Source organism: Phoca vitulina, unplaced genomic scaffold (assembly GCF_004348235.1).
Source record: "Phoca vitulina isolate PV1807 unplaced genomic scaffold, GSC_HSeal_1.0 scaffold32, whole genome shotgun sequence".
NCBI classification, from domain to species: Eukaryota; Metazoa; Chordata; class Mammalia; order Carnivora; family Phocidae; genus Phoca; species Phoca vitulina.
In genome coordinates, this window is record NW_022589735.1 from 2357758 (window position 1) to 2382367 (window position 24610).

The 24610-nt window shown below is 41.4% G+C and overlaps 2 protein-coding genes across 2 annotated transcripts in view; one reads left to right on the forward strand and one right to left on the reverse strand.

The window, feature by feature from the left end:
- CDC23 (cell division cycle 23) lies at positions 1-21102 on the forward strand. The gene is made up of 16 exons (XM_032425358.1): positions 1-182; positions 265-337; positions 2976-3113; positions 4616-4658; positions 5611-5716; positions 5826-5958; positions 7496-7673; positions 7760-7857; positions 8006-8087; positions 17624-17777; positions 17898-18017; positions 18572-18647; positions 18953-19014; positions 19144-19222; positions 19300-19419; positions 19621-21102. The coding sequence occupies exons 1-16, from the start codon at positions 22-24 to the stop codon at positions 19789-19791; spliced, it is 1794 nt and encodes a 597-aa protein (XP_032281249.1). The 5' UTR covers positions 1-21; the 3' UTR covers positions 19792-21102.
- The window catches only part of KIF20A (kinesin family member 20A), a 9959-nt gene continuing 6421 nt past the window's right edge, over positions 21073-24610 (reverse strand). Inside the window, exons 15-19 of the mRNA XM_032425357.1 lie at positions 24375-24477; positions 23690-23888; positions 23363-23454; positions 22979-23116; positions 21073-21673 (exon numbers count right to left, since the gene is read on the reverse strand). Of these exons, the coding sequence (XP_032281248.1) occupies positions 21356-21673; positions 22979-23116; positions 23363-23454; positions 23690-23888; positions 24375-24477 (850 nt within the window). The 3' untranslated portion in view covers positions 21073-21355. The remainder of the gene's footprint in view (positions 21674-22978; positions 23117-23362; positions 23455-23689; positions 23889-24374; positions 24478-24610) is intronic.

The window sequence follows — 24610 nt, forward strand, 5'->3', positions numbered from 1 at the left end:
TTGGAGTGGCGAGACAGGAAAATGGCTGCGAGTCCCTCTATAGTCCCGGTGGCTGTGACTGCTGCGGTGGTGCCGGTCCTGTCAGCGACCAGCGATTTCTCAAATTTGCGAGAAATTAAGAAGCAGCTGCTACTCATCGCAGGCCTTACTCGGGAGCGGGGCCTACTGCACAGTAGCAAATGGTGAGATGTCGGGGTCCGAAGGGACTAGACTTGGATCCTTGGCCTTTGGGGCTTTGGAGCTAATTCAGTTTGGGTGTTCCAGGTCCGCGGAGTTGGCCTTCTCCCTCCCCGCCTTGCCTCTGGCCGAGCTGCAGCCGCCGCCGCCTATTACAGAGGTAAGGACTTCCATCACTGCCAGCGCTGCTCATCAACCCGAAGAGTTACCGAGTACCCTGTCGCTGGACGGGAGCATACTGCTTATCAGGAATGTTTGTGGAGGGAATTCAAGCATTTAAAGAGCTGAATGTTTTAAGCGATTTTATCGGTGTGGTTTTGTTGATCTTTGTAAAGATTTGGTGGTGCTTTACTTAAGCTGGAGAGAATTAGTAAACAGTCCTTGCTTAAGATTTCAACCTTTTAAAGGTTTTGTAGCCCAGACAATGTTCTTAACGATGAGAAGAATCAAAGTTGTTTTTTTTTTTTTTTTTAAGATTTTATTTATTTGACAGAAAGAGACACAGCGAGAGAGGGAACACAAGCAGGGGGAGTGGGAGAGGGAGAAGCAGGCTTCCCGCTGAGCAGGGAGCCGAATGTGGGGCTCGATCCGAGGACGCTGGGATCAGGACCTGAGCCGAAGGCAGACGCTTAACGACTGAGCCACCCAGGCGCTCCCCCTCCCTTTTTATAGATTTTATTTATTTATTTGTCAGAGAGAGAGAGCACAGGCAGGGGTAGCGGCAGAGAGAGGGAGAAGCAGACTCCCCGCTGAGCAAGGAGCCCGATGCGATGCGGGACTCCATCCCAGGACCCTGGGATCATGACCTGAGCTGAAGGCAGAGGCTCAACCGCCTGAGCCACCCAGGAGTCCCGAGAAGAATCAAAGGTTTTAACAACAGTGCGAAACTGGCTTTGGATTCAGATAGTTCTGCGTTCAAATCTCAGCTACACTAGTGACTTTTGGCAACTTACATAATATCCTGAGCCATAGTTTTTTCATTTGTGAAATGCAGATATTAATAGTATCTACTTTAAGGGGATATTGAGAAAATTAGATATGAATGTATTTTATGTATGATCTATATAGCAGGTATTTTTACATAGTCTGTGTAGTCTGAATGGTTTTCATCATAATCCATTTTGTTTTTCCTGAAGATGCCATTTCTTGACCCTCCTCCGTCCGCCCCCCCTCCCACGCGCGCACACACACTTAAAAACAGTGAATATTTCCTATTCCAAAAGGTATAATGGAGATGAGAAGGGGTGGGGAAGGAAATAAGAAAATGGTGAGTGGATGTGAAAAAGGCCGGTAGACTCCTAAGCTGAATGGACACATTTAGGACTTGTTCCAATGAAGAAAACACTGAATATGTTTTGATTCCAATTTTGTTCTGGTAATATTTGCAGCGAGAAGGATAAGGAGAATGAAGTTATTAAAGTTTTAATCATGGGGTGCCTGGGTGGGTCAGTCGTTGGGCGTCTACCTTCGGCTCGGATCATGGTCCCGGGGTCCTGGGATCGAGCCCCTCCTTGGACTCCCTGCTAGGCGGGAGGTCTGCTTCTCACTCTCCTATTCCCCCTGCTTGTGTTCCCTCTCTCACTGTGTCTCTGTCTGTCAAATAAATAAAATCTTTAAAAAAAAAAAAAAAATTCTTAAAAAAATAAAGTTTTAATCAACCTACCTCTAGAATTTGGGGGGATTATATTCTTTTTTAACTTAAATATGCATCATCTCTTTCATTTATATCCAGAATTATGTCTGTGTTCTATGCCTTTTGCAATACTAACACGTCAGAACTTTTTGAAGTATAAAAAATATAAGTAATTGCACAGTATATTGCATTTTTAAAAGATTTTATTCATTTATTTGTCAGAGAGAGCATGAACGGGGGGGCAGGCAGAGTGAGAAGCAGACTCCCCGCTGAGCAAGGAGCCTGATGGGGGACTCTATCCCAGGACCCTGAGATCATGACCTGAGCCGAAGGCAGATGCTTAAACCAACTGAGCCACCCAAGCATCCCAGTATATTGCATTTTTGTACATATTTGAAAGCCTAGAAGAAGCAAATGGCAGATATTAATGCTAGACATTTTCCATTACTTTTCCACTTTTTCCTCCTCAAATCTGTACTACTTGTTCCATTTTACTGATGAAGAAGGGAATTCTCAGAGAAACTAAGTAACTTCCCTATTAATGTCATGAAACCAGGAAATCAAGGAATCAGAATTTGAATCCAGGTCCCTAACACTAAAGCCTATGCAACTTCCCACAGCATTTAAAGAAACAGTACACGTTTCTGAGTGTCTTGGTTTAGTTTTTTAAATTTTTATTTTTTTTCCCAACTTTTTATTTTGAAAAAAATTTCCATAACCTTGGGGGGCACTTGGGTGGCTCAGTCGGTTAAGCATCTGCCTTCGGCTCAGGTCATGATCTCAGGGTCCTGGGACTGAGCCCCACATCAGGCTCTCTGCTGAGCGGGGAGCCTGCTTCTCACTCTCCCTCTGCCCCTCCCCTTGCTCTCTCTCTCTCTCTCTCTTTCCCTCTCTCCTTCTCTCTCTCTCTCTATCAAATAAATAAAATCTTTAAAAAATTTTTCATAACCTTAGTTTGTAATAAAATAATATACAAAAGTAATTTACATATATATGTATATGTAAATAAATATATATGCTAGGTTTTGGGGAGGAAGAAAATACTTTTTCTTACATCTTGAAGTTAATGAATATGCTTCTTTTTTTTTTTTAAATGAATATGCTTCTTGAATTTGAATTTTTATTGTCTGATTCTCTAACACTTACGTATTTGTCTTTCTTCTAGGAGGATGCCCAGGATATGGATGCTTACACCCTGGCCAAAGCCTACTTTGATGTTAAAGAGTATGATCGAGCAGCACATTTCCTGCATGGCTGCAATAGCAAGAAAGCCTATTTCCTATACATGTATTCCAGATATCTGGTGAGGGCCATTTTAAGATGTCATTCTGCCTTCAGTGAAGCATCCATATAATACCAAGGGGGAAAATTTTAATCTTTTGTTTATTTATTTATTTTTTAAAAAGATTTTATTTATTTGATAGAGATACACAGCGAGAGAGGGAATTCAAGCAGGGGGAGTGGGAGAGGGAGAAGCAGGCTCCCCACTGAGCAGGGAGCCCAATGCGGGGCTCGATCCCAGGACTCTGGGATCATGACCCAAGCCGAAGGCAGACACTTAACGACTGAGCCACCCAGGCACCCCAAATTTTAATCTTTTAAATAGTTTAGCAGTAGTCTACTTGTTAACTGTACTTTATAAATACTTAACAGTAATAAAGAAGCTATCATAAATAAAGTTAAAAAGTGACAGTATAAAAGAAAATATTAAAACTATTGATAAGGGCGCCTGGCTGGCTCACTCCGTGGAGTATGTGACTTTTTGATCTCTTGGGGTCATGAGTTTGAGCCCCACACTGGGTGTAGAGATTACTTAAAAAAATAAAATCCTTAAAAAAAATTGACAATATATTTTTTTAAGTTTTATTTATAACTCACGAGTCCAAGATCACAAGTCGCGTGCTCTTCTGACTGGGCCAGCCATGTGCCCTGATAATATTCATTATTGACAAAGGTGTGAGGCAGTAGACTCCCTATTTTAGTAGTAAAAGTTGGTAAAGACGTTTTAGAAGTCAATTTTGGCAGATTATGTCCATTTGAAATACTGTGACCAGATAATTCTACTTCAAGAAACTTAACTTGTCCAGTAGAAATACTTCAATATATGTACAAGGATATATGAATAGGGATGTTTATTAAAGTATTTTTTGTGATAGCCATAAAATGTCAATAACCTAAATAGTCATTGTTCATTCTTGCCTGAAGTATTCTTTACTATGATGTTGCAAAATGATGATTTTCCATGCCAGTGTTCTCTCCACATTTACTACTTGCCACTTGGCGTTCTACTATATGTGAGCTTTCCCTCCCCTTCTCCATTTATTTATTTAATATCAAAGATTCCTGTATTTTTTTAATCGTTTATAACTTAGTACTGTACTTAATTAGTTTGGTGCTCAGATTATTCCAGATTTGACCATTGGGAGCCCTTGAATTGTTGTTTAAAAGTAGTGACTGTGGGGCACCAGTGTGACGCAGTTGGTTGAGCCTTTGACTCTTGGTTTCCGCTCTGGTTTGATCTCATGGTTGTAGGATCCAGCCCCATGTTGGGCTCTGCACTCAGCTCAGAGTCTGCTTAGGACTCTCCCTCTGCTCCTCCCCCCTGCTCTCTCTCTGTCTCTCTCTGTCTCTGTCTCTCTCTAAAATAAATAAATAAATCTTTAATAAATAAAAAATAAGAGTAGTGACTAGTAGTATTTGCCATTTGGTTGGACTTGGGCCCTTTAGCTGGAATCAGGTTGCTAGTTTTAGAATGAGTTTCAAAATAAACTGAGATAAGACCTTTTTGTTGATTTTCTCTTACAGTCTGGAGAAAAGAAGAAGGACGATGAAACAGTTGATAGCCTAGGTATGAATTTCTTTCCCTTATCTTTTGGACTAAAGCAGGGGTTGCACACTCAAATGCCTACATGAGCCAGGCAGGTAATATAAATGTGTGAAGTGGACCTAGGAGGACTGTTAAAAATGAGAGAGCACAATTTCCTGCTTGTTACATACCTCTGGCTGAGGCCTGCCTTGAGGAAATGTGGGCCTAGGGTTGTCAAGGCTTTCTTCCCTTGGCCCTACCCCATTCTTTGGAACCTGAAGCTGGAAATTCAGGTTTTTAGTTGAGGCTTGTGATTTTTAAACATTGATAACTATTTCAAATTTTTAAAAACCTCTGCGGGCCTGGGGTGCCCGGGTGGCTCAGGCCCGGGTGTTTGACTCTTGATTTCGTCTCAGATCATGATCTCAGGGTCCTGAGGTTGAGCCCCACGCTCAGCTGGGAATCTGCTTGAGATTCTCTCTCTTTCTCTCTCTCCTTCCCCCCCCCCCCACTTACACTCTATCTCTCTCTGTCTAAAATAAATAAATAAATCTTCAAACAAACAAACAGGGGCACCTGGGTGGCTCAGTCGTTAAGCATCTGCCTTTGGCTCGGGTCATGGTCCCAGGGTCTTGGGATCGAGCCCCGCATCGGGCTCCCTGCTCTGCGGGAAGCCTGCTTCTCCCTCTCCCACTCCCTCTGCTTGTGTTCCCTCTCTCGCTGTGTCTCTCTCTGTCAAATAAATAAATAAAATCTTTAAAAAACAAACAAATAAACAAACAAAAAATCTCTGTGAGCCTAACAAAATATGACTGCAGACCAGTTATCAGTTGTAATTTCTGGAAAAAGTAAATGGATTGTGTAAGATGTTGTCCACTTCTCAGCATTTGCTCTAAGTTCTAGTTGTAACTTTGGTTGATGCTCAAAAGGAATGTCTAGGTCTACGAAATGACCATTGGCAGTCTTTCCTTAGAGCTGAGATTTTGTTTCCTAGGTCCCCTGGAGAAAGGACAAGTGAAAAATGAGGCACTTAGAGAATTGAGAGTGGAGCTCAGCAAAAAACACCAGGCGCGGGAACTTGATGGATTTGGCCTTTACCTGTAAGTGTTAGAGTAATTTGGATTTTTCTATAACATTTTCTTCTGAGTAGAAGGGAGGGAGGTGTTATGAAACATTAATTTCTCCTGTAATTGTTTCTTACCTTCCTAGATACGGTGTGGTGCTTCGAAAACTGGACCTGGTGAAAGAGGCCATTGATGTGTTTGTGGAAGCTACTCATGTTTTGCCTTTGCATTGGGGAGCCTGGCTAGAACTCTGTAACTTGATTACAGACAAAGAGATGGTAAATTGAGAAATTTATGTGAAAGACCCTCTGCTCCAAGTCTTATGTAATTCTGTAATGGGATCGGAGGAGAGAGGTTTGCTAAACCTTTGCTTGTAGCTAGGTCTTTGCTCCTTCTCTAATCTCTTTCACTATTGGAATTTCAGTCTTCATTTGAAAGTCTAATGTCTGGCTTTTGGCTGGTAGTTGCTGTTGGATTTGTGTGTAGTTATATTAGAGTATCTTCTCTTTATTTCATGTTTTCACATTCAAGTTTTACTGTAACTTGTTGTATAGACTGAATGTGAGTATACTTTGTTTCCTTATTCCAAAGATGCCATAGGAAAGGTTTCTCTGATATCAAGGATTGTATTAAAAACATTTTTAAGGTCTCTTCTGAGCTTTCCTAGGACTCTGTAAAGATTTATAGATTTGTTAATTAATGAAATAATGTAAACTGCAATCATTTTATTAGTCATTGTTAGAGGACATTGTCTATAGAGTTTATTTTGCCATTCTTCAGTAGTTAATGGAATTGATTATATACTTCATTTTGTTGGCTTTAAAGAGCCAAAGGCTGGTTGATGTCCCCCAATAATGATATGTGCTGCTAAATCTGTGTCTGAAATCTTACCTTGGTTTATTCCTATTCATTATCTCTAACTGCCTACTAGACTTTCATTGAAAATTTATCTCTGAACTCAATATATGCAAAACCAAGTTTCTGATCTTGCCTGACAAATTCTCTTTCTTCCTCCCAGCTTGAGAGACTCTCTTGACAGCATCACTATTTCTCAAGACACCCAGTCTTGATGCTGCACAGTCATATTTGTTCTTTCTCTTAATCTCCTTTCTTCTAGTCAGTTGCCAGACCTTCCCATGGTTTCCTTCTTGTATGCATCTCTCTCTCTTGGTTTTCTTTGCCATCTTGGTTTTCAACTTAGATTTGGATTACTTGTAATTAATAGCTGCTTTTCTATCTAGCTTTTCCATTTATACACTCCCATTCCCAAGCCATTGTGTATACTGTTTTCAAACTTACTCTTAAAACACCCATGTCATTGTGTCATTCTCTTGCCAAAAATTGTAGTGGTTTCCTATTGCATCCCACTTCCTGTTGCACCATAGGACCTGCCCTACCAGTTCAGTCTTATTTTTTCACTACTTTTGAGCACATAGCCTCCCCTTAAACTAAGCTAGCTTCCTCATCCAATTCACGCACACTCATCAGGATTGTTTTGCCTGTCTTTATGTTGTTGCCCTGCCTAGAATGTTCTTTTTTTCTCTTCCTCTCTCTTTTTTCTTTCCAAGTTCTACCCATCCTCTAAGACTCACCTGAAATCCTATCTTTTCTTTGAAGTCTTCCTCAACTAGGTCATTCCTCCCTACTATGTTTGTGAGTCCTCTTCACTTAATTGAATTGCCCTGTGTTCATTGTTAGGCGCTCTCATAAAGTTTTGGTGATAAATTTCTTTAGACAATAAAGATAGTTCCTTGATGTTCATTTGGAAGAGAGGTCAAAGTATATTAAGTGTGTCCCTCTCTCTCCTGCTGCCAGCTGAAGTTCCTGTCTTTGCCAGACACCTGGATGAAAGAGTTTTTTCTGGCTCATATATACACAGAGTTGCAGTTGATAGAGGAGGCCCTGCAAAAGTATCAGAATCTCATTGATGTGGGCTTCTCTAAGAGCTCATATATTGTTTCCCAAATTGCAGTTGCCTATCACAATATCAGAGGTGAGTGAATAAGGATAATGAAATACCATCAAATCCTGAAGGTAGCACTGTGTTGTTTTTTAAACTTTCTTATCTTCTTTCTACAGATATTGACAAAGCCCTTTCTATTTTTAATGAGCTAAGGAAACAAGATCCTTACAGGATTGAAAATATGGACACATTCTCCAACCTTCTTTATGTCAGGGTGAGCTGCTTCCTTTGCTTAGACTTGGTCAGGCTCTTTTGTGCTTTAATCTCCTGGGTTGGATTGTCACTGAGTTGCGTTAGCTATAAGAAAAATAGGTTGGGATATTCCTCATTCATGCTTAGATTGTCTTTCTCTTTTCTTCCAGAGCATGAAGTCTGAGTTGAGTTATCTGGCTCACAACCTCTGTGAGATAGATAAATATCGTGTAGAAACATGCTGTGTAATTGGTAAGAGTCACTACTTTTTTTTCTTTTAAGATTTATTTTTATTGTAAGTAATGCAAATGTAAAAATAATAGTATAAAAGCATCAAGGTTAACAAAATCATATACTATAGAATGTAAAAACTGGGTATAATCCCACTCCCAAGATTGTTCGGTGAGCATGACTCCAGAATATTTTTCTGTGTGAATACTAAAAATGTGTGTGTGGGTGCATGTGTGTGTATAATTTGCTTGCAAAAACAAATCATTACACACACTGATTTGTAATTTCCTTTTTTTTTTTTTTTTAACTTAACAGTATATCTTTTCTTTTTATTTAGTACATCCAGATTTGTATTATTTTGATGGCTATTTAGTATTTTATTACATAGATGTGCCATCATTTTTATGTAATAATTTTCTATTTAAGTTGTGGCCACTGTTTGTTAATATAAAAACAGTTTCAGGAACCATTTTGTGTGTGTGTGTGTGTGTGTGCGCACGCAAAATGGTGGTTTTATTAAAGAACCCGTACAGGACCCATGGGCAGAAAGAGCTGCTGCACTGGGGTCTTGAGGAGTGGTGATTATACACTTGGAGTTGGGGGAAGGAAAAGGGAGGTTTCAAAAGGACTTTCATATGCTAAAGAGGACTGACCTACAAGATACTGGAGGCCTTGTCATTGTCAAGTTAAGGTTGTTTTCCCCTCTAGCAAGGTATTAACGTTAAGATAGTTAGGAGATTCCTGGAAGAAAGTCCCACAAGTCCCACCTGGGAGTGAGGGGGTAGGGGGAGGTTGTAGGCTGTCAGCTTATGCTTTGTCTTCAGCTTGCCTTCTGCTCCCTCATCATTTTGCCCCTGAACAATTTTGACCCTTAAATCTTTAAGGTTGTTGAAGGTGGAAGGGCTCATCTTCTGTAACTTCTTCCTGCCGAGTAGGGGTGTAGAGATGCCCCTACCTAGGTCAACATTGGTCAGTTGGGGAACGTATAGGGGAGTTATTAAAGGGGAGGCAGCTGAATCCAATGCGGTCAACATATATGAATCTCTTTGAGTAGGAGGGATCATCTGTCGATGTGAAGTCATTGTAGGGATGGAGTCTCAGCACCAAGCAGAGAGATACTGAAAAAGATAATGCATTAAGATTAGTATGGCTATAAGAATGAGAAGTCCAATAAAGAGATCCTTAATAGTTGACCATAATTTTCTTCCAGTCCAGGAGTTTAAAGCAATCACTAAAGGAAAGAGATCATTTAAAACGCCAATTTGAGTATTCGTGTCAGTTAAAAACCCAGAAATATTTTTGTGATAATCTGGAATGTATACACAGCATTCTGTTTTTATGATAGAGCAAGTTCTGCCTTGTGCAACAGTTAAAACACCTAATGTCATTCTGTTTTGTAAAGCTGCTTTACACATTTGTATTACTTTAGTATTTAATAGAGAAATGTTACTTTGATTGTAATATAAGGATTTGACCATGTACTTATTAAGAGCTTCTTTGTGTCAAACAACATCCTCCAATCTTAAAGAGGGAACAAAGATGGATGCCAGGTGGTCATACCAATGAGACACAAAACATGTCCACCATTGTTTTAAATTTGGAAGGTTAGCTGGGTTTAATAATGGTAATGGTTTTAACAATGTGTCCGTGCATCCAGGCAAAACCCAGAGTACAGCGGCCTATCCAGCTTGGGGGAGCCATGGACACAAGTTAGAGTCACTTAGCCATTGGGTCTCAGCCAGGACCCAGCCATCGAATACTGGGCCTTCTTGCACTGCAGTCAGGACATGAAGGGCTATTCAGTTTTGGAGGGTCATCCTTTGAATTTGTGTGAATTTCAGGCCCATTTGATTGGGGAGTTATGGCTTGATAATAATCCCCTTTTCTTTAAATTGCTCCATGGGCATATAGGACGAGGAAGGCATATTTGGAGTCAGTATAAATATTTTTAAGACTTTCGCCAATTGCAAAGCACAGGTGGGCGCTATTAATTCTGCTTTGGGGGCAGATGTGTTTGCTGGCAAGGCTTTGGCCTCAACAGTCTGAGTTAGACTGACTATAGCACACCCAGCTTTTCTTACCCCTTTTTCATGAAACAACTGCCATTGGTAAACTAATTGTCTTCTGCGTTTTTGATAGGGGAATCTTTTAAATCTGGTTGACTCGAATAAGCAAGATCAATGACCTCTGAACAGTTATGCTCTGTAGAAGTTATCATGGTCAGGTCCAGGCATAAGGGTAGCTGGGTTTAAAGTTTGACACGTTTTAAGTATTATTTCAGGCATATCTGTAAGCATTGCCTGGTGTTTAATAAGTCAGTTTCCCTTGGGACGCGTGGGTGGCTCAGTGGGTTAAGCATCTGCCTTTGGCCCAGGTCATGATCCCAGGGTCGTGGGATCGAGTCCCGCTTCGGGCTCCTTGCTCAGCGGGGAGCCTGCTTCTCCCTTTGCCTGCTCTGCCTGCAGCTCTCCCTGCTTGTGCGTTCTCTCTCTCTGATAAATAAATAAAATCTTTTAAAAACAAGTCAGTTTCCCATCATCCATTGGTGGCTTTTGGTCTCTAAGACACTCTGGACCCGATGTGAAGTCCTTACAGCCAGGGAATGTCCCACAGTGAGCTTTGAGGCTCCTTTTACCAGGAGGGCTCTTATATGCTTGGCTAAAGCCTTTATTTGCGATTATACCTCAATAGAGGTGGCTTCTAGGATAAATACGACTATGAGGATGAAACCATCAAGAAGCACCCCCCGTTTTTAAGATTTAAACAAATTTATTTTATTTTTAAGATTTTTTATTTATTTATTTGAGAGAGAGAGAGAGAGAGAGAGACAGCGAGAAAGGGAACACAAGCAGGGGGAGTGGTAGAGGGAGAAGCAGGCTCCTGGCTGAGCAGGGAGCCCAATGGAGGGCTCCATCCCAGGACCCTGGGATCATGACCTGAGCCGAAGGCAGATGCTTAATGACTGAGCCACCCAGGTGCCCCTTTTTAAGACTTTTATTTATTTATTTGAGAGAGAGGAGGGGAGAGAGAGAGCATGAGCAGGGGGAGGGGCAGAGGGAGAGGGAGAAGCAGACTCCTGCTGAGCAGGGAGCCTGACATGGGGCTCGACCCCAGGACCTTGGGAGCATGACCTGAGCCGAAGGCAGATGCTTAACCGACTGAGCCACTGAAGCGCCCCAAGAAGCCCTTTTTTTTGGTTTGAGATCTAGCCTTAACAATATTCTAATTACAAGGAATCACTGGGAAGTGGGAGAAGACTTGTCAAGAAATAAGGACATCCCCAGGTGCATCATCCAATCAGGAGCCATTTTTGTATGTGTACATTTATTTTTGCATGTTTATGCAACTGTTTCTGTGTAATATCTTCTTTTTTTTTTTTTTAAGATTTTATTTATTTATTTGACAGAGAGAGAGAAAGAGAGAGAGAGAGAAGAGCAGGGGGAGAGGGAGAAACAGGCTCTCCACAGAGCAGAGAGCCCGATGCGGGACTTGATCCCAGGACCCTGAGATCATGACCTGAGCCGAAGGCAGACGCTTAACCAACTGAGCCATCCAGGCGCCCCTGTGTAATATCTTCTTAACAGTGAAGGGTGGTTCAAAAGTGTGTATAGTTTAACCTTAATATTACTAAAAAATTTATAAGGATTTTCAAACCTCTGAAAAGAGATGAGGGTCACTGTTTCTCTGTATAATGGTATTTCAGTCTTTGCACTATTGACATTTTGGGCTGATAATTTTTTTGTAGAGGGCTGTCCTGTGCATTGTAGGGTGTTAGCAGTATCCCCCTCTTCTACTCACTAGATGCCAGCAACCTTTCCCCAGTTGTGACAACCAAAAATGTATGCAGATACTGCCAACTCTTGGGGTTAGAATCATCCGTGGTTGAGAACCATGGCCTTATGTACTCCACCACACTAGTGTGACCTGATCATCAGTTGACATCAATACATCAGTGGCCACTTTTGGATAAAAGTAAGCTTGGGGGGCGCCTGGGTGGCTCTGTCGTTAAGTGTCTACCTTTGGCTCAGGTCATGGTCCCAGGGTCCTGGGATCGAGCCCCGCATCGGGCTCCCTGCTCCGCGGGAAGCCTGCTTCTCCCTCTCCCCCTCCCCCTGCTTGTGTTCCCTCTCTCGCTGTGTCTCTCTCTGTCAAATAAATAAATAAAATCTAAAAAAAAAAAAAGTAAACTTGGTTGTTTGTGACTGAACGCCTAGGTTCCCTGGAAACGAAAGGGAGATGTCTATTGCTGGGTGTTTGATGACACAGCGTTGAGATCATATATTCGTATCTTTCTAGGTCAGGAAGTTCTTATTAAGAATCGATAGAATTGAACTGATAGAATTTCAGTCCATCAATTCACTATTTCTAGCCCTTAAGGAAGTTGTTTTGTTCAGTATGGGAAAAAAAGCATTAAAAAAATTGTAATAGGAAAATGTAATATTGGAACATAGGTGAGAGTGGTAATAAATGATCTATTCAGTGTCAGCATTATGAAGAAAAGATAAAGTCTATTATGGGCAGAACTCTCTTTTATTCAGAAAACATCTTTTGAGCATCTTCTGAGTGCCAGGCACTGTGCTTTGTATTGTAGTACCTACCCTAATTGCCTATTGAGGAAGACTAATAAGAAAATAACTATAATGCAATGGGTTGAATGTTAGGATTGAGGTAAACCGAAGATGCTGAGAAGGTACATAGGAAAGATATCTAATCTAGCCTGTGATTAGGGAAGTCTTGAGAAGGTGGTCCTTGAAGGCTAGGCAGATGTGAAAGAGTTCAGTAAGGGAGGAAAAGGATTGACTTGGGAAGGGCATTGCACTGCAGAGGCACTGAAGTATGAAACAGGCGTTGTGCCTGAAGTAGCTCCGGTGTGGGAGGTGGGAATGTTCAAAAGGGGCTAGATCTTTTTTTTTTTTAAGATTTTAAAAAAATTTTTATTTATTAGAGAGAGAGCGAGAGCAGGAACACAGGCAGGGGGAGTGGGAGAGGGAGAAGCAAGCTTTCCGCAGAGCAAGGAGCCTGATGTGGGGCTCGATCCCCGGACCCTGGGATCATGACCCGAGCTGAAGGCAGACGCTTAACGACTGAGCCACCCAGGCGCCCCTAAAAAAATTTTTTTTTCAACATTTTATTTATTTATTTGCCAGAGAGAGCACAAGCAGGGGAAGCGGCAGGCAGAGAGAGAAGCAGACTCCCCGCAGAGCAGGGAGCCTGATACAGGGCTTGATCCCAGGACCCTGGGATCATGACTTGAGCCAAAGGCAGAAGCTAACGACTGAGCCACCCAGGCATTTTTTATTATTATTATTTTTTTTTTTTAAGAATTTTAAAGATTTTTATTTATTTGACAGAGAGTGAAATAACGAGAGCAGGAACACAAGAAGGGGGAGTGGGAGAGGGAGAAGCAGGCTTCCCGCAGAGCAGGGAGCCCGAAGAAAAAGGGGCTAGATCTTCAAGAGTCTTTTATGCCTTGCTGAACATTCAGATTTTATTTTGAAGGCGGTAGGAGTCTCTTGAAGAATTTTTATTTTTTTTATTTTTTATTTTTATTTTTTTTTAAGATTTTATTTATTTATTTGACAGAGAGAGACACAGCGAGAGAGGGAACACAAGCAGGGGGAGTAGGAGAGGGAGAAGCAGGCTCCCCGCAGAGCAGGGAGCCTGATGTGGGATTCGATCCCAAGACGCTGGGATCATGACCTGAGCCGAAGGCAGTCGCTTAACCGACTGAGCCACCCAGGCGCCCCTGAAGAATTTTTAATCAGAGAGTGATGAAAGTTCTCAGATTTTCATTTTCAAATGATGACTGGAGACAGTGTGCTGGGAGGATTAGAAAAAGGGCAAGACTAGAAGCAGGGAGACCAGCTAGGAGACTTTTGCAATAATCCCGTCTAGGGATGATGATGAGAGCCTACACTGAGGTACTGGCAGGAGGGATGGAGAGAGCTGTTGGACTTAGAAGATATTTAGGAAATAGAACAAACAGGAATTAACGACTGGGTAACTGGATGGGTAACAGTGCCCTGTACGTGAAGAAAGGAAACAGAGGTCGGGGAGATAAGGAGCAATCCTTTTTTTCACCTCTTGACTTAGAGCCAATTAAAATCAGAGACATATATATGAAGAGTAATGATTTAGGAGGTTTTTGTTTTTTTAATAATCATTTGAGATGAACTTTTTTCTTTAGATTTTATTTATTTGAGAGAGAGAGAGATAGCAAGAAAAAGCACAACTGGGGGGGTTGGGGGGAGGGAGGGAGAAGTAGACTCCCTGCTGAGCAGGGAGCCTGACGGGGGTGGCAGGGGTAAGGGGGGCTTGATCCCAGGCCCCAGGGATCATGACCTGAGGTGAGGGCAGATGCTTAACCAACTGAGCCACCCAGGCGCCCCTTGAGGTGAACTCCTCAATGAACTGTTTTTTTTTCTCGGCATATCTGTAAATGCCCAGCACAGCGCCTGACATATGGTCAATAAATGTTTGTTGAATTTAGCCCACCTACCTTAAAAATAAAAAATAAGGAATATTAGTTTATGACAAAAAATATACTTCAGCTTTCACATTGTAGCCAGTTCAGAAGAATTAAAAAGGAGAAAGAAGAATGGAGAGAAGAAAAGAAACTGAGGACCTGAGAGAGAATGAACGCTCTTATGAATAGAGTGGTGTCAGGGATCTCCTGTTTGTTTAGTCCTTGCTTCTGCTCTTATGTCATGATATGAATTGATTGTTTCCTTCTGTGTCTTTTCTGGAATCCCAATCTCTGAGAGGCAGCATGTATGTGTGTGTATGTGTATATATATATATGTAACAGCATATATACTATAGTATGGCATAGTTAAGTCTGGACTCTGGAACCAGACTACTCAAGTTTAAATCTTGGTTGTACTACCAAGTAGCTGTGTGACCTTGGACTTAGCCTGTCTATGCTAGTTTTCTCATTAATAAAGGGATAATAGTAGATCCTTCTCTCAGGTAATTGTCATGATGATTAGATAAATTAATGCCTAGAAACCACTTATACCAATGTAGCTTGCCCAGCATGTTGTAACCATTCATTATATTTTAGCTCTTCCAAATGAGATTAAAAAAAAAAAATCTCATCTACTTGATCTTTGCTCAAAACTTGGCTTGTTCTAACTTCTTTAATATCTCCATTATCCTCACTCCTTTAGCACTTAGGGCTTATATAGGGCTATACCCCTTTTTCTGGGTGGGGAATCAATATTTTGGCCTAGAAATGTACCATGTTCATACATACATACTCCCCAGCTAATGACTATTTAGGTTATTTTTTCATTTTTACTATTAGAAACATTCTGCTTCATAGCTACATTAGAAACAGGATTTGTGGGGTTTTTAAATTATTATTAAGTTTAATTTATTTATTTATTTATTTATTAAAAGATTTTATTTATTTATTTGCCAGAGAGAGAGAGCGAGAGCGCACACAGCAGGGGGAGCAGCAGAGGCAGAGGGAGAAGCAGGCTTCCCGCCGAGGAGGGAGCCCGATGCGGGGCTCGATCCCGGGACCCTGGGACCATGACCTGGGCCAAAGGCAGACGCTTTTTTTTTTTTTTTTTTAGTTTTTTATTTATTTATTGAGAGAGAGAGAATGATAGACAGAGAGCATGAGAGGGTGGAGGGTCAGAGGGAGAAGCAGACTCCCTGCTGAGCAGGGAGCCCGATGCGGGACTCGATCCAGGGACTCCAGGATCATGACCTGAGCCGAAGGCAGTTGCTTAACCAACTGAGCCACCCAGGCGCCCCAAAGGCAGACGCTTAACCGACTGAGCCACCCAGGCATCCCAGTTATTATTAAGTTTATATTAGTTTCAGGTGTACAACACAGAGATTTGACAGTTCTGTATATTACTGAACACTCACCATGATAAGCGTAGTCACCATACAATTACAGTATTATTGACTGTATTCCCTATGCTGTACTTTGCTTTCTGTGACTTATTTACTTTATAACTGGAAATTTGTATCTTTTAATCCCCTTTATTCAGTTGTTCTTTTTTTAAAAAAATAGTTTATTCTTTTTCTAAAAATAGCTTTATTGAAAAAAAACAGCTTCATTGAGGTATAATTTACATACCATAAAATTTACCAACTTTAAGTTTACAGTTCAATGAGTTTTTATAAATTTATAGAGTTGTGTAACCATAGCCATAAATCCAGTTTAGAATATTCTGGCACCCTTGGAAGTTCCCTTGAATGTGTTTGCAGTCAGTCCCCCTTGCATCCCCTAGCAGCCACAGATTTGCCTTCTCACTCTATATTTTGCCTTTTCTTGAAATTTTCATGTAAATGGAATCTTGGAATATTTAGTCTTATTGTCTGGCTTCTTTCACTTAGCTGTTTCTGAAGTTACCCATGTCGTAGCATGTATCAGTAGTTCTTTCCTTTTTAATGTTGACTAGTATTCCATTGTTTAGATATATACATTTTGTTTATCCGTTTACCAGTTGACATAAGTCAAATGGCTTCTATACCCTTTCTGCAAATAAAATCTTTCACAGAATCCCAAAAACTTTCACTTGTTCTTTTCAAGACCAATGCTAGTAGACCTGCTTTGATTCTTGTGGGAGAGAGGAGCTCAGAGCTCTGCCTTTTTATCCCTTGAGGTACGTACCTCTTTAGAAACCTAGGAATAGGGGCGCCTGGATGGCTCGTCATTAAGCATCTGCCTTCGGCTCAGGTCATGATCCCAGAGTCCTAGGATTGAGCCCTGCATTGGGCTCCCTGCTCGGTGGGAAGCCTGCTTCTCCCTCTCCCACTCCCCCTGCTTGTGTTTCTGCTCTTGCTGTCTCTCTGTCAAATAAATAAATAAAATCTTAAAAAAAAAAAAAGAAACCTAGGAATATAGTTGGAAAACTACCAATCTAAAGCATACTATAGAAATTTCCTACCTTTTTTTTGTTGTTTGTTTTTTTTTAAAGATTTTATTTGTCAGAGAGAGAGCACACAAGCAGTGGAGGGGAGTGGGAAGCAGAGGGAGAAGCAGGCTCCCCACTGAGCAAGGAGCCCGATGTGGGACTTGATCCCAGGACCCCAAGATCATGACCTGAGCCAAAGGCAGACATTTAACCGACTGAGCCACCCAGGCATCCCTTCCTACCCTTTGTTAAGAAAATGTGCATAATTAAGGAGGGCACGTGATGTGATGAGCACTGGGTGTTATACACAACTAAAGAATCAATGAACATTACATCAAAACTAATGATGTATTATATGTTGGCTAATTGAATTTAAATTTTAAAAATGGAGAAAAAAAAAGAAAATGTGGGTAAATGCTATATCCAGATGAAATAAAAATGAAGAAAAACTTTAAGTGTTAGGGAACACCTTTTTTTTTTTTTTAAACCAGAATGTGTGATAGATGCACTATATTTCCCAAGGGAATGATGATGTTCCCTTTATGTACAATTTGGCTTTTCTGCAAACACTTTGGGGGAATTGGTTATAGTTTCATGCCTGTTCTGTGGAATGCTATTTTAGTGGGCTTATATTTTTACCTGTCCAGTTATTCATATATATATTTTTTATTTTTCAATCAGGCAATTATTATAGTTTGCGTTCTCAGCATGAGAAAGCAGCCTTATATTTCCAGAGAGCCCTGAAATTGAATCCTCGGTATCTTGGGGCCTGGACACTGATGGGACATGAATACATGGAAATGAAGAACACATCTGCTGCTATTCAGGCTTATAGGTGAGGTTCTAGTTGAGGGGTGAGGTGGAGGGGATTACTATGATGTTAGGAGCCTCTCTTGAGCCTACAAATCGCTAACCTTGATTCTGCCCTCTTACCAGTCTCTCTTCCATTTCTTAGACATGCCATCGAGGTCAATAAACGGGACTACAGAGCCTGGTATGGGCTTGGACAGACCTATGAAATCCTTAAGATGCCATTTTATTGCCTTTATTATTATAGACGGGCCCATCAGCTTCGGTAAGTCTGACCGGTTAATGATGTGTTATGAGACGAGCTCATACTTTTCTTTACCTTTTTTAAAATTTTTTTATTTTTAAAGATTTTATTTATTTATTTGACAGAGACACAGTGAGAGAGGGAACACAAGCAGGGGGAGGGGGAGAGGGAGAAGCAGGCTTCCCATGGAGCAGGGAGCCCGATGCGGGGCTTGATCCCAGGACCCTGGGATCATGACCTGAGCCGAAGGCAGACGCTTAACGACTGAGCCACCCAGGCGCCCCTTTTCTTTACCTTTTGATAGCTACTGAAGAATCACAGTGATTGAATGGTTTTGATTCTTAGAGACCTGGGTTTAAACGTGCCATATGCTTTTTAGTTGTTTTTATGTAGTGTATTCTATTGGGTTAATAGTATAATTGTGAACACAAAATTATATAATTATATGAAGTATTGGATTAAAGATCAATCACTGTATAGATTTGAAATAGTGGTCGGTGATGGTGTTTCCTCAAGGGAGGACTTTAGTTTTTTTTAAAGCCTTTGCTCAGATGCCTGTTCCTCTTTTTTCTTAGGCCCAATGATTCTCGTATGCTGGTTGCTTTAGGAGAATGTTATGAGAAACTGAATCAATTAGTGGAAGCCAAAAAGGTACCTGCATTTGGGTCCTGGAGAATTTGAGTGGAAATCAGCAGTTTGGATGAAGGGTTGGGCTCTCTGTGCTCTAATTGTCCTTCATTCTGATCTATCTACGTACAAAAGTCTTAAGTATTTATAGGCTCATAGGCTAAAAAGAAAAGCGGGGCTGACATCATCAGTGGGAATATCAGTCTAGTAAAAATGCTTTATATTCTCCAAGTCCACACTTCTGGGCGGCTTGTAGGACTTTAGCCTTTATGTGGTAGGTCATGGTACATGGGATGATGGTCAAAGTGACCAGTTTATTTTTTTGACAGTGTTACTGGAGAGCTTATGCCGTGGGAGATGTGGAGAAAATGGCTCTGGTGAAACTGGCAAAGTGAGTGAAAGGAGTGAAATGCTGTTATTTCTGTTGGCTTCTCTGGTATTGTGCATCTTGTGCTTTTATTTTTTATCATTAGCTTTCTTTGAGATCCGATTTGTACTTACAGACCAATTTATTTTGTAGGCTTCATGAACAATTGACTGAGTCAGAACAAGCTGCCCAGTGTTACATCAAATATATCCAAGATATCTATTCCTGTGGGGTATGTGTCATGAGCATGAGAATTGGGTTGCTGATCTCATCCTGACCACCTCAGTCACTCCTGCTTTCCTTCTCTAGGAAATAGTGGAGCACCTAGAAGAGAGCACTGCTTTCCGCTATTTGGCCCAGTACTATTTTAAGTGCAAGCTGTGGGATGAAGCTTCAACTTGTGCCCAAAAGTGTTGTGCATTCAACGATGTGAGTAGCAGTTCTTTATTAAAGGGTTTGGATTTTAGGCTCAAACTTATGATCTTTACTGTGATCTGAGGGTGGAAGATGGGTGAGAAGCTAAGTGGAAAGGCTACCTTGATCCGTGAAACTTTCATATCAGCATTTTAGAACTTTTTTTTGAGAATAGCCTTGGACATATTTTGAAACAGTTGCCTGACTTTGTTTCAGACCCGGGAAGAAGGGAAGGCCTTGCTCCGGCAAATCCTCCAACTTCGGAACCAAGGCGAGACTCCCTCTACTGAGATGCCTGCTCCCTTTTTCCTCCCTGCCTCACTATCTGCTAACAATACTCCCACACGCAGAGTTTCTCCACTCAACCTGTCTTCAGTCACACCATAGTTGGCTACTTTTAAGCCATTACTAGACCCATGTTAAGCCTTACTTCTGTGTAAGGAACGGCCACGTCTGTTCTTCCAAGGACCTTGGTTTTTTGTTTGTACAGATGGAACAGCTCCTTGGGGACAGTTTATAGAATCAACTTGGTGTAGACTGACGGAAGAATCCTGGCAGCAACAGAAATTGTCTTTTGCCGGTTAGAAGCATTTCTATTTCCCTTCTGTTCAGAGAGTGGCTACGGATCTTGGCCTTCTTCCCAGATCTTTTCCCCGCCTCTAAAATACATCCCTTTAACAGCACTTTAGCAAAGGCAAGGCTTACAGGAACAAAGTTTTAATGCTGCCGGGAGTGAGATTTCTTAAGAGAAGCATGGAAGGGAGAAAAGTGTGCTGTTCTACCCTCTGCAGGCAGTAGGGGCACTGTGTACCCTAGGAAGGTCAGGGCACTGAGTAGACATGACATCATCATTCTTGGATTTACTGAGCATGACTATGTTGTCAGAGGGAAGATTTGAAAAGAGTGAAGCTGTTCTTCCTTTGTGGGGATGGTCTTCTAAAACATCATTTTAAGGACTCTTCCAAAAGCTTTCAAATAGAAAGGAACTTATTAGAGTTGAGTCAAAGAAGGGACAAAAAGAATCTTACTTTGCAGTGAACCGTTGATGGCAAAAGAGCCTGTGGAGTTAGCTATACCCTTACTAAAGCAAAGCAAGGAGGTAGGAGTAACAGATAATTTCATGGACATTCAGGAGTGTTATTTTGTGGCTATATGGACAAGAATAAACTCACCTCAAGCTGGTCTGTTGTAATCAATATTTTTGACGTAGTTATTTTTCTCTCCCCTCTATTATCTCCAACAAACGGTTCTTTTCAGCCTTCACTTGTTTAGACAAAGTAAAGAGAATCATTCTTGTTGTGTTCTTGGAGGGTTTCAGGCCTGTGCATGTGTATTCAGTAAGAGGTAATATGCTATGACTATGATGTCTGCTGTAATAAATTTGAACTGTAGATGCCATGGATTATTCTGAGCTCAGGGCCCAGCCTTCCTTTATTGTTTCCAGAACAGGTTTGTTACCCAGTCACCTCTTAAGGAATGACACTTCATTTTATATTAAGGAAGGTTTAGAGTATCTAATGTCCCTTGAATTCATTTCTTACAAAGCTTTTCTTAGCTTAGCTGTACACTCGATACCCATCTCCACTGCCATTCCTGTGCAATGTTCCAAGGGCCCCAAATGATATTTAGTTTTCAATTTTTTCCCTGTTTTTTAAGTCCTGTTTTGATGAATTTGCTAAATTTGGAATTCAAACAAAAAATGTAAAAAAAAAACACAAAAAATGTGAACAATATGTTTATTTAATATAACTTTTTGTGTGCATAGAAACCATATAAGTAAAAAGGCATGAGATTACATAGGTGATTATATTACAAAAGGGAGGAAAATAACTAGTGTCTGTATTGCATTCTGGATACAGTTCCAGATATTGGTAAAGCTTTTTAAAAGAGACCTATTTCTCAAGCAGTGACCTGCCTCAGGGCAATGACTGCTCTCTCCTTCCCCACAGCCTTAGTATTTTTTGCCAAAAGGCCCAGATTTGAGTAAAGGGGAGCGCCGTGAGCGCAGGATCCGGGCATAAGGGCTGCAGTCTGTTGAGCTTTGGCAGGTGGGTGTTCTGGGAAGTAAATTTCGAAGAAACGGTTTCTTCCCTGGGGGCTGTTGGTTTGGTTGCTGGTTTTCCTGGTTGGCACCAAGGCGCTTTTTGGTAGAAGCCTGGCCTTGGAGTTTTAGTACAGTATGATACTGCTCTGCGATGCATGCTGCCTTCTTCCGAAGGTCCAGTTTTACTAGCATCATGTTATTCTGCAGCTCGGCCAGGGTCTGATCCTAAGGAGGATGAATAAAGTTAAAGAAAGCCTTTTGGTTTGGTGTATTAAGAGAAACTAAAGGGCAAGGTAGTACATGCCATCCACTACTAGTTACTAACAACTGTTTTTACAAAAGATTAATTCTTTAAAGTCAGAGCTTATCATTGAATAGGGGATATTTTCTTTAAGACCCAAACAAATAGCACTGAACAGAAGGACGTTTTCTAATACATGACATGAGCTTGCATAAGTTTACTTAACCTCCAAGAACCCTAATGCCTATGTATTAAGAGCTGTGTTTAGGGGCACCTGGCTGGCTCAGTCAGTAGAGCATGCGACTCTTGGTCTCAGGTCATGAGTTTGAGCCCCATGCTGGGTGCAGAGATTACCAAAAATAAATAAACTTAAAAAAAAAGAAAAGCTGCATTTAGTCTAAGATTTTTTTTTTTTCACTCTGCAATCAGGGTGCCTTTTACTGATGACAATTGTCATAGCTTAATTGTTAGTGTTTTGTCTTAGTGGTATAAAATAACAGTTTCTTAAAATCTATGCATTTTGACTTTGTTTTTTTAAAAATAGAGTTATTTATTTATAAAGATTTTATTTATTTGACAGAGAGAGATAGTGAGAGAGGGAACACAAGCACAGAGAGCTAGAGTGGGAGAAGCAGGCTCCCCGCTGAGCAGGGAGCCCGATGCGGGGCTCAATCCCAGGACCCTGGGATCATGGTCTGAGCCAAAGGCAGAGGCCTAACTGACTGAGTCACCCAGGCGCCCCTATTTATTTTTTTTTTTAAGATTTTTTTATTGATTTTTGTGAGAGAGTGAGAGTGCACGAGGTGGGGGGAGGGGCAGAGGGAGAAGCAGACTCCCTGCTGAGTACGGAGCCTGATGCAGGGCTTGATCCTAGGACCCCGGGATCATGAACTGAGCTGAAGGCAGACACTTAACCGACTGAGCCACCCAGGTGCCCAAGTTTTATTTTTTTAAGTAGGCTCCACACCCAATGTGGGGCTTAAACTCATGACCTCGAGATAAGAGTCACATACTTTACTGACTGAGCCAGCCAGGTGCCCCTTAATATCTACACATTTTGGATGAAATATAATATCTACTTCCATAGGGTTGTTATAACAGAAAATGCCTATAAATTACTTAGCATAGTACCTTGTACTTAAATAATTTTATTTTGCAAAGGAGAAAAACTCCCCCCTTAAGACTAGCCCAAAAATCTCTGCCTTTCTCTTCTGCTTCTCATTTTTCTTTCTCACATATACTCTGGAGTGGGCTGATGGGAGAGAAGGAGATATATAGGGTACCCTAACCTGTTTGATTAAGATGTCATCACAAGTGGTCAAGGCTTGGCGTAGTTTTCCTGCCCCAGTGCTGTGGCAACAGGCTCTTTCTGCTGACTGAAGAGACTCACCAAGTTTCTGAAGCTCTGTCCGCAGCAGCCTTATATTCTGAAAAGAATAAGTGGAGGAACCACATTGTGGCCAAGATCAACCAGGATAATGAGCTGAAGGAACTGGATAGCCATTTGAAGAGAAGTAAAATTAGAAAGGCTAGTCAGCTAAATGAAGGAGCCACTCTGCAGGACTGTGCACAAAAAACAAAAACAAAAACCCTGGTCCTCACATAAACCACAGGTACAGGGCTGGAAGCTGCCTTAGGTAAGAGCCTTGGTAACAGAGAAAGGTATAAATTACCTTTTGGCCCTCCTCTAATTTCTTGTCCACATCAATGGTAAAAGGCTTGGCTGAGGGTGGTGGTTCTAACATTTTCTGATACTTCTGTAGTTCTGAGGGAAGGAAACAAGAAACTTGTATGCTTTCTAGCCTTGGACTTACCTCTTAACTGAATGAACAGTAGCTTGCAGCAAATATAAAAAGTGAGGCCATGTGCATCCTAGAGTGAAAGGTCAGGGGATGTAGCTCAGAGTTGAGGAAATGATCTTGGAGTTGGGAGTCTGAAGGCCCAAGTTTGAACAGTTCTCTGAACCACTCCTATGCTTTGTGCCCTCTCTCCTTCCTTACCTTCAGTGGTGGAGTTTAGCTCTGCTCTGCACTGTTCCAGTTTAGCTTTAATCTCATGGAGCTGCTGATTAGAGGCAGAAGCTGCCAACCTTTGTGACCGCCGAAGGGACAATTCAGACCCTGATTGTTGAGGGGCTATCGGCTGCTGTCTGGCTTCCTGCAAAAGAGCTTCTAGCTCTTCAATTTTCTCATCCCGTTCCTAAGAGGGAAGCAGCACAGTTCCATCAAGAGTCAGACAAATCTTGCAGGAATGGATGACTGAACAGTGAACAAAACCTTCCCTGACAATTATGCCTCAAAAGCCTGTTAGCAGGGTGCCTGGGTAGCTTAGTCGGTTAAGCGTCTGACTTCGGCTCAGGTCATGATCTCCGGGTCCTGGCTATTCAGTCAGCAGGGAGTCTGCTTCTCCCTCTCCCTCTGCCCCTCCCCCCTGCTCATGCTCACGCACTCTCAAATAAACAAAATCTTAAAAAAAAAAAAAAAAAGAAGAGCCTGTTAACTCTTAAGCCATTTCCAGGTCAACCAACCCTTAATTCATAGACTGACACCTGATAGTACTTTTTAAAAGACTAGAAAAAACTGAGTTACATATTCCTGCCCTACCAGAGTTTATAAAATCTATTTACATCAGACAAGCTAGTGATGGGAATCAGTGGCTAGTTGGGGCTGCTTCAGGGCAACTCACCTGAAGCTCTTCTTGGTAAAAACTTGTAAGTGATTCTTTGAGGATCTTTAGTTTCTCTTCATACATTTCCTCTAATAGTTCCTTTTGTGTGTCCAAATGTTCACTGTCAAAGAAGAAAAATGGATAAAGAAGAATGTATATATACACACACATGCGCACACACACACAACGGAATATTACTCAGCCATAGAAAATGAAATCTTGCCCTTTGCAATGACATGGACGGACTGAGAAAG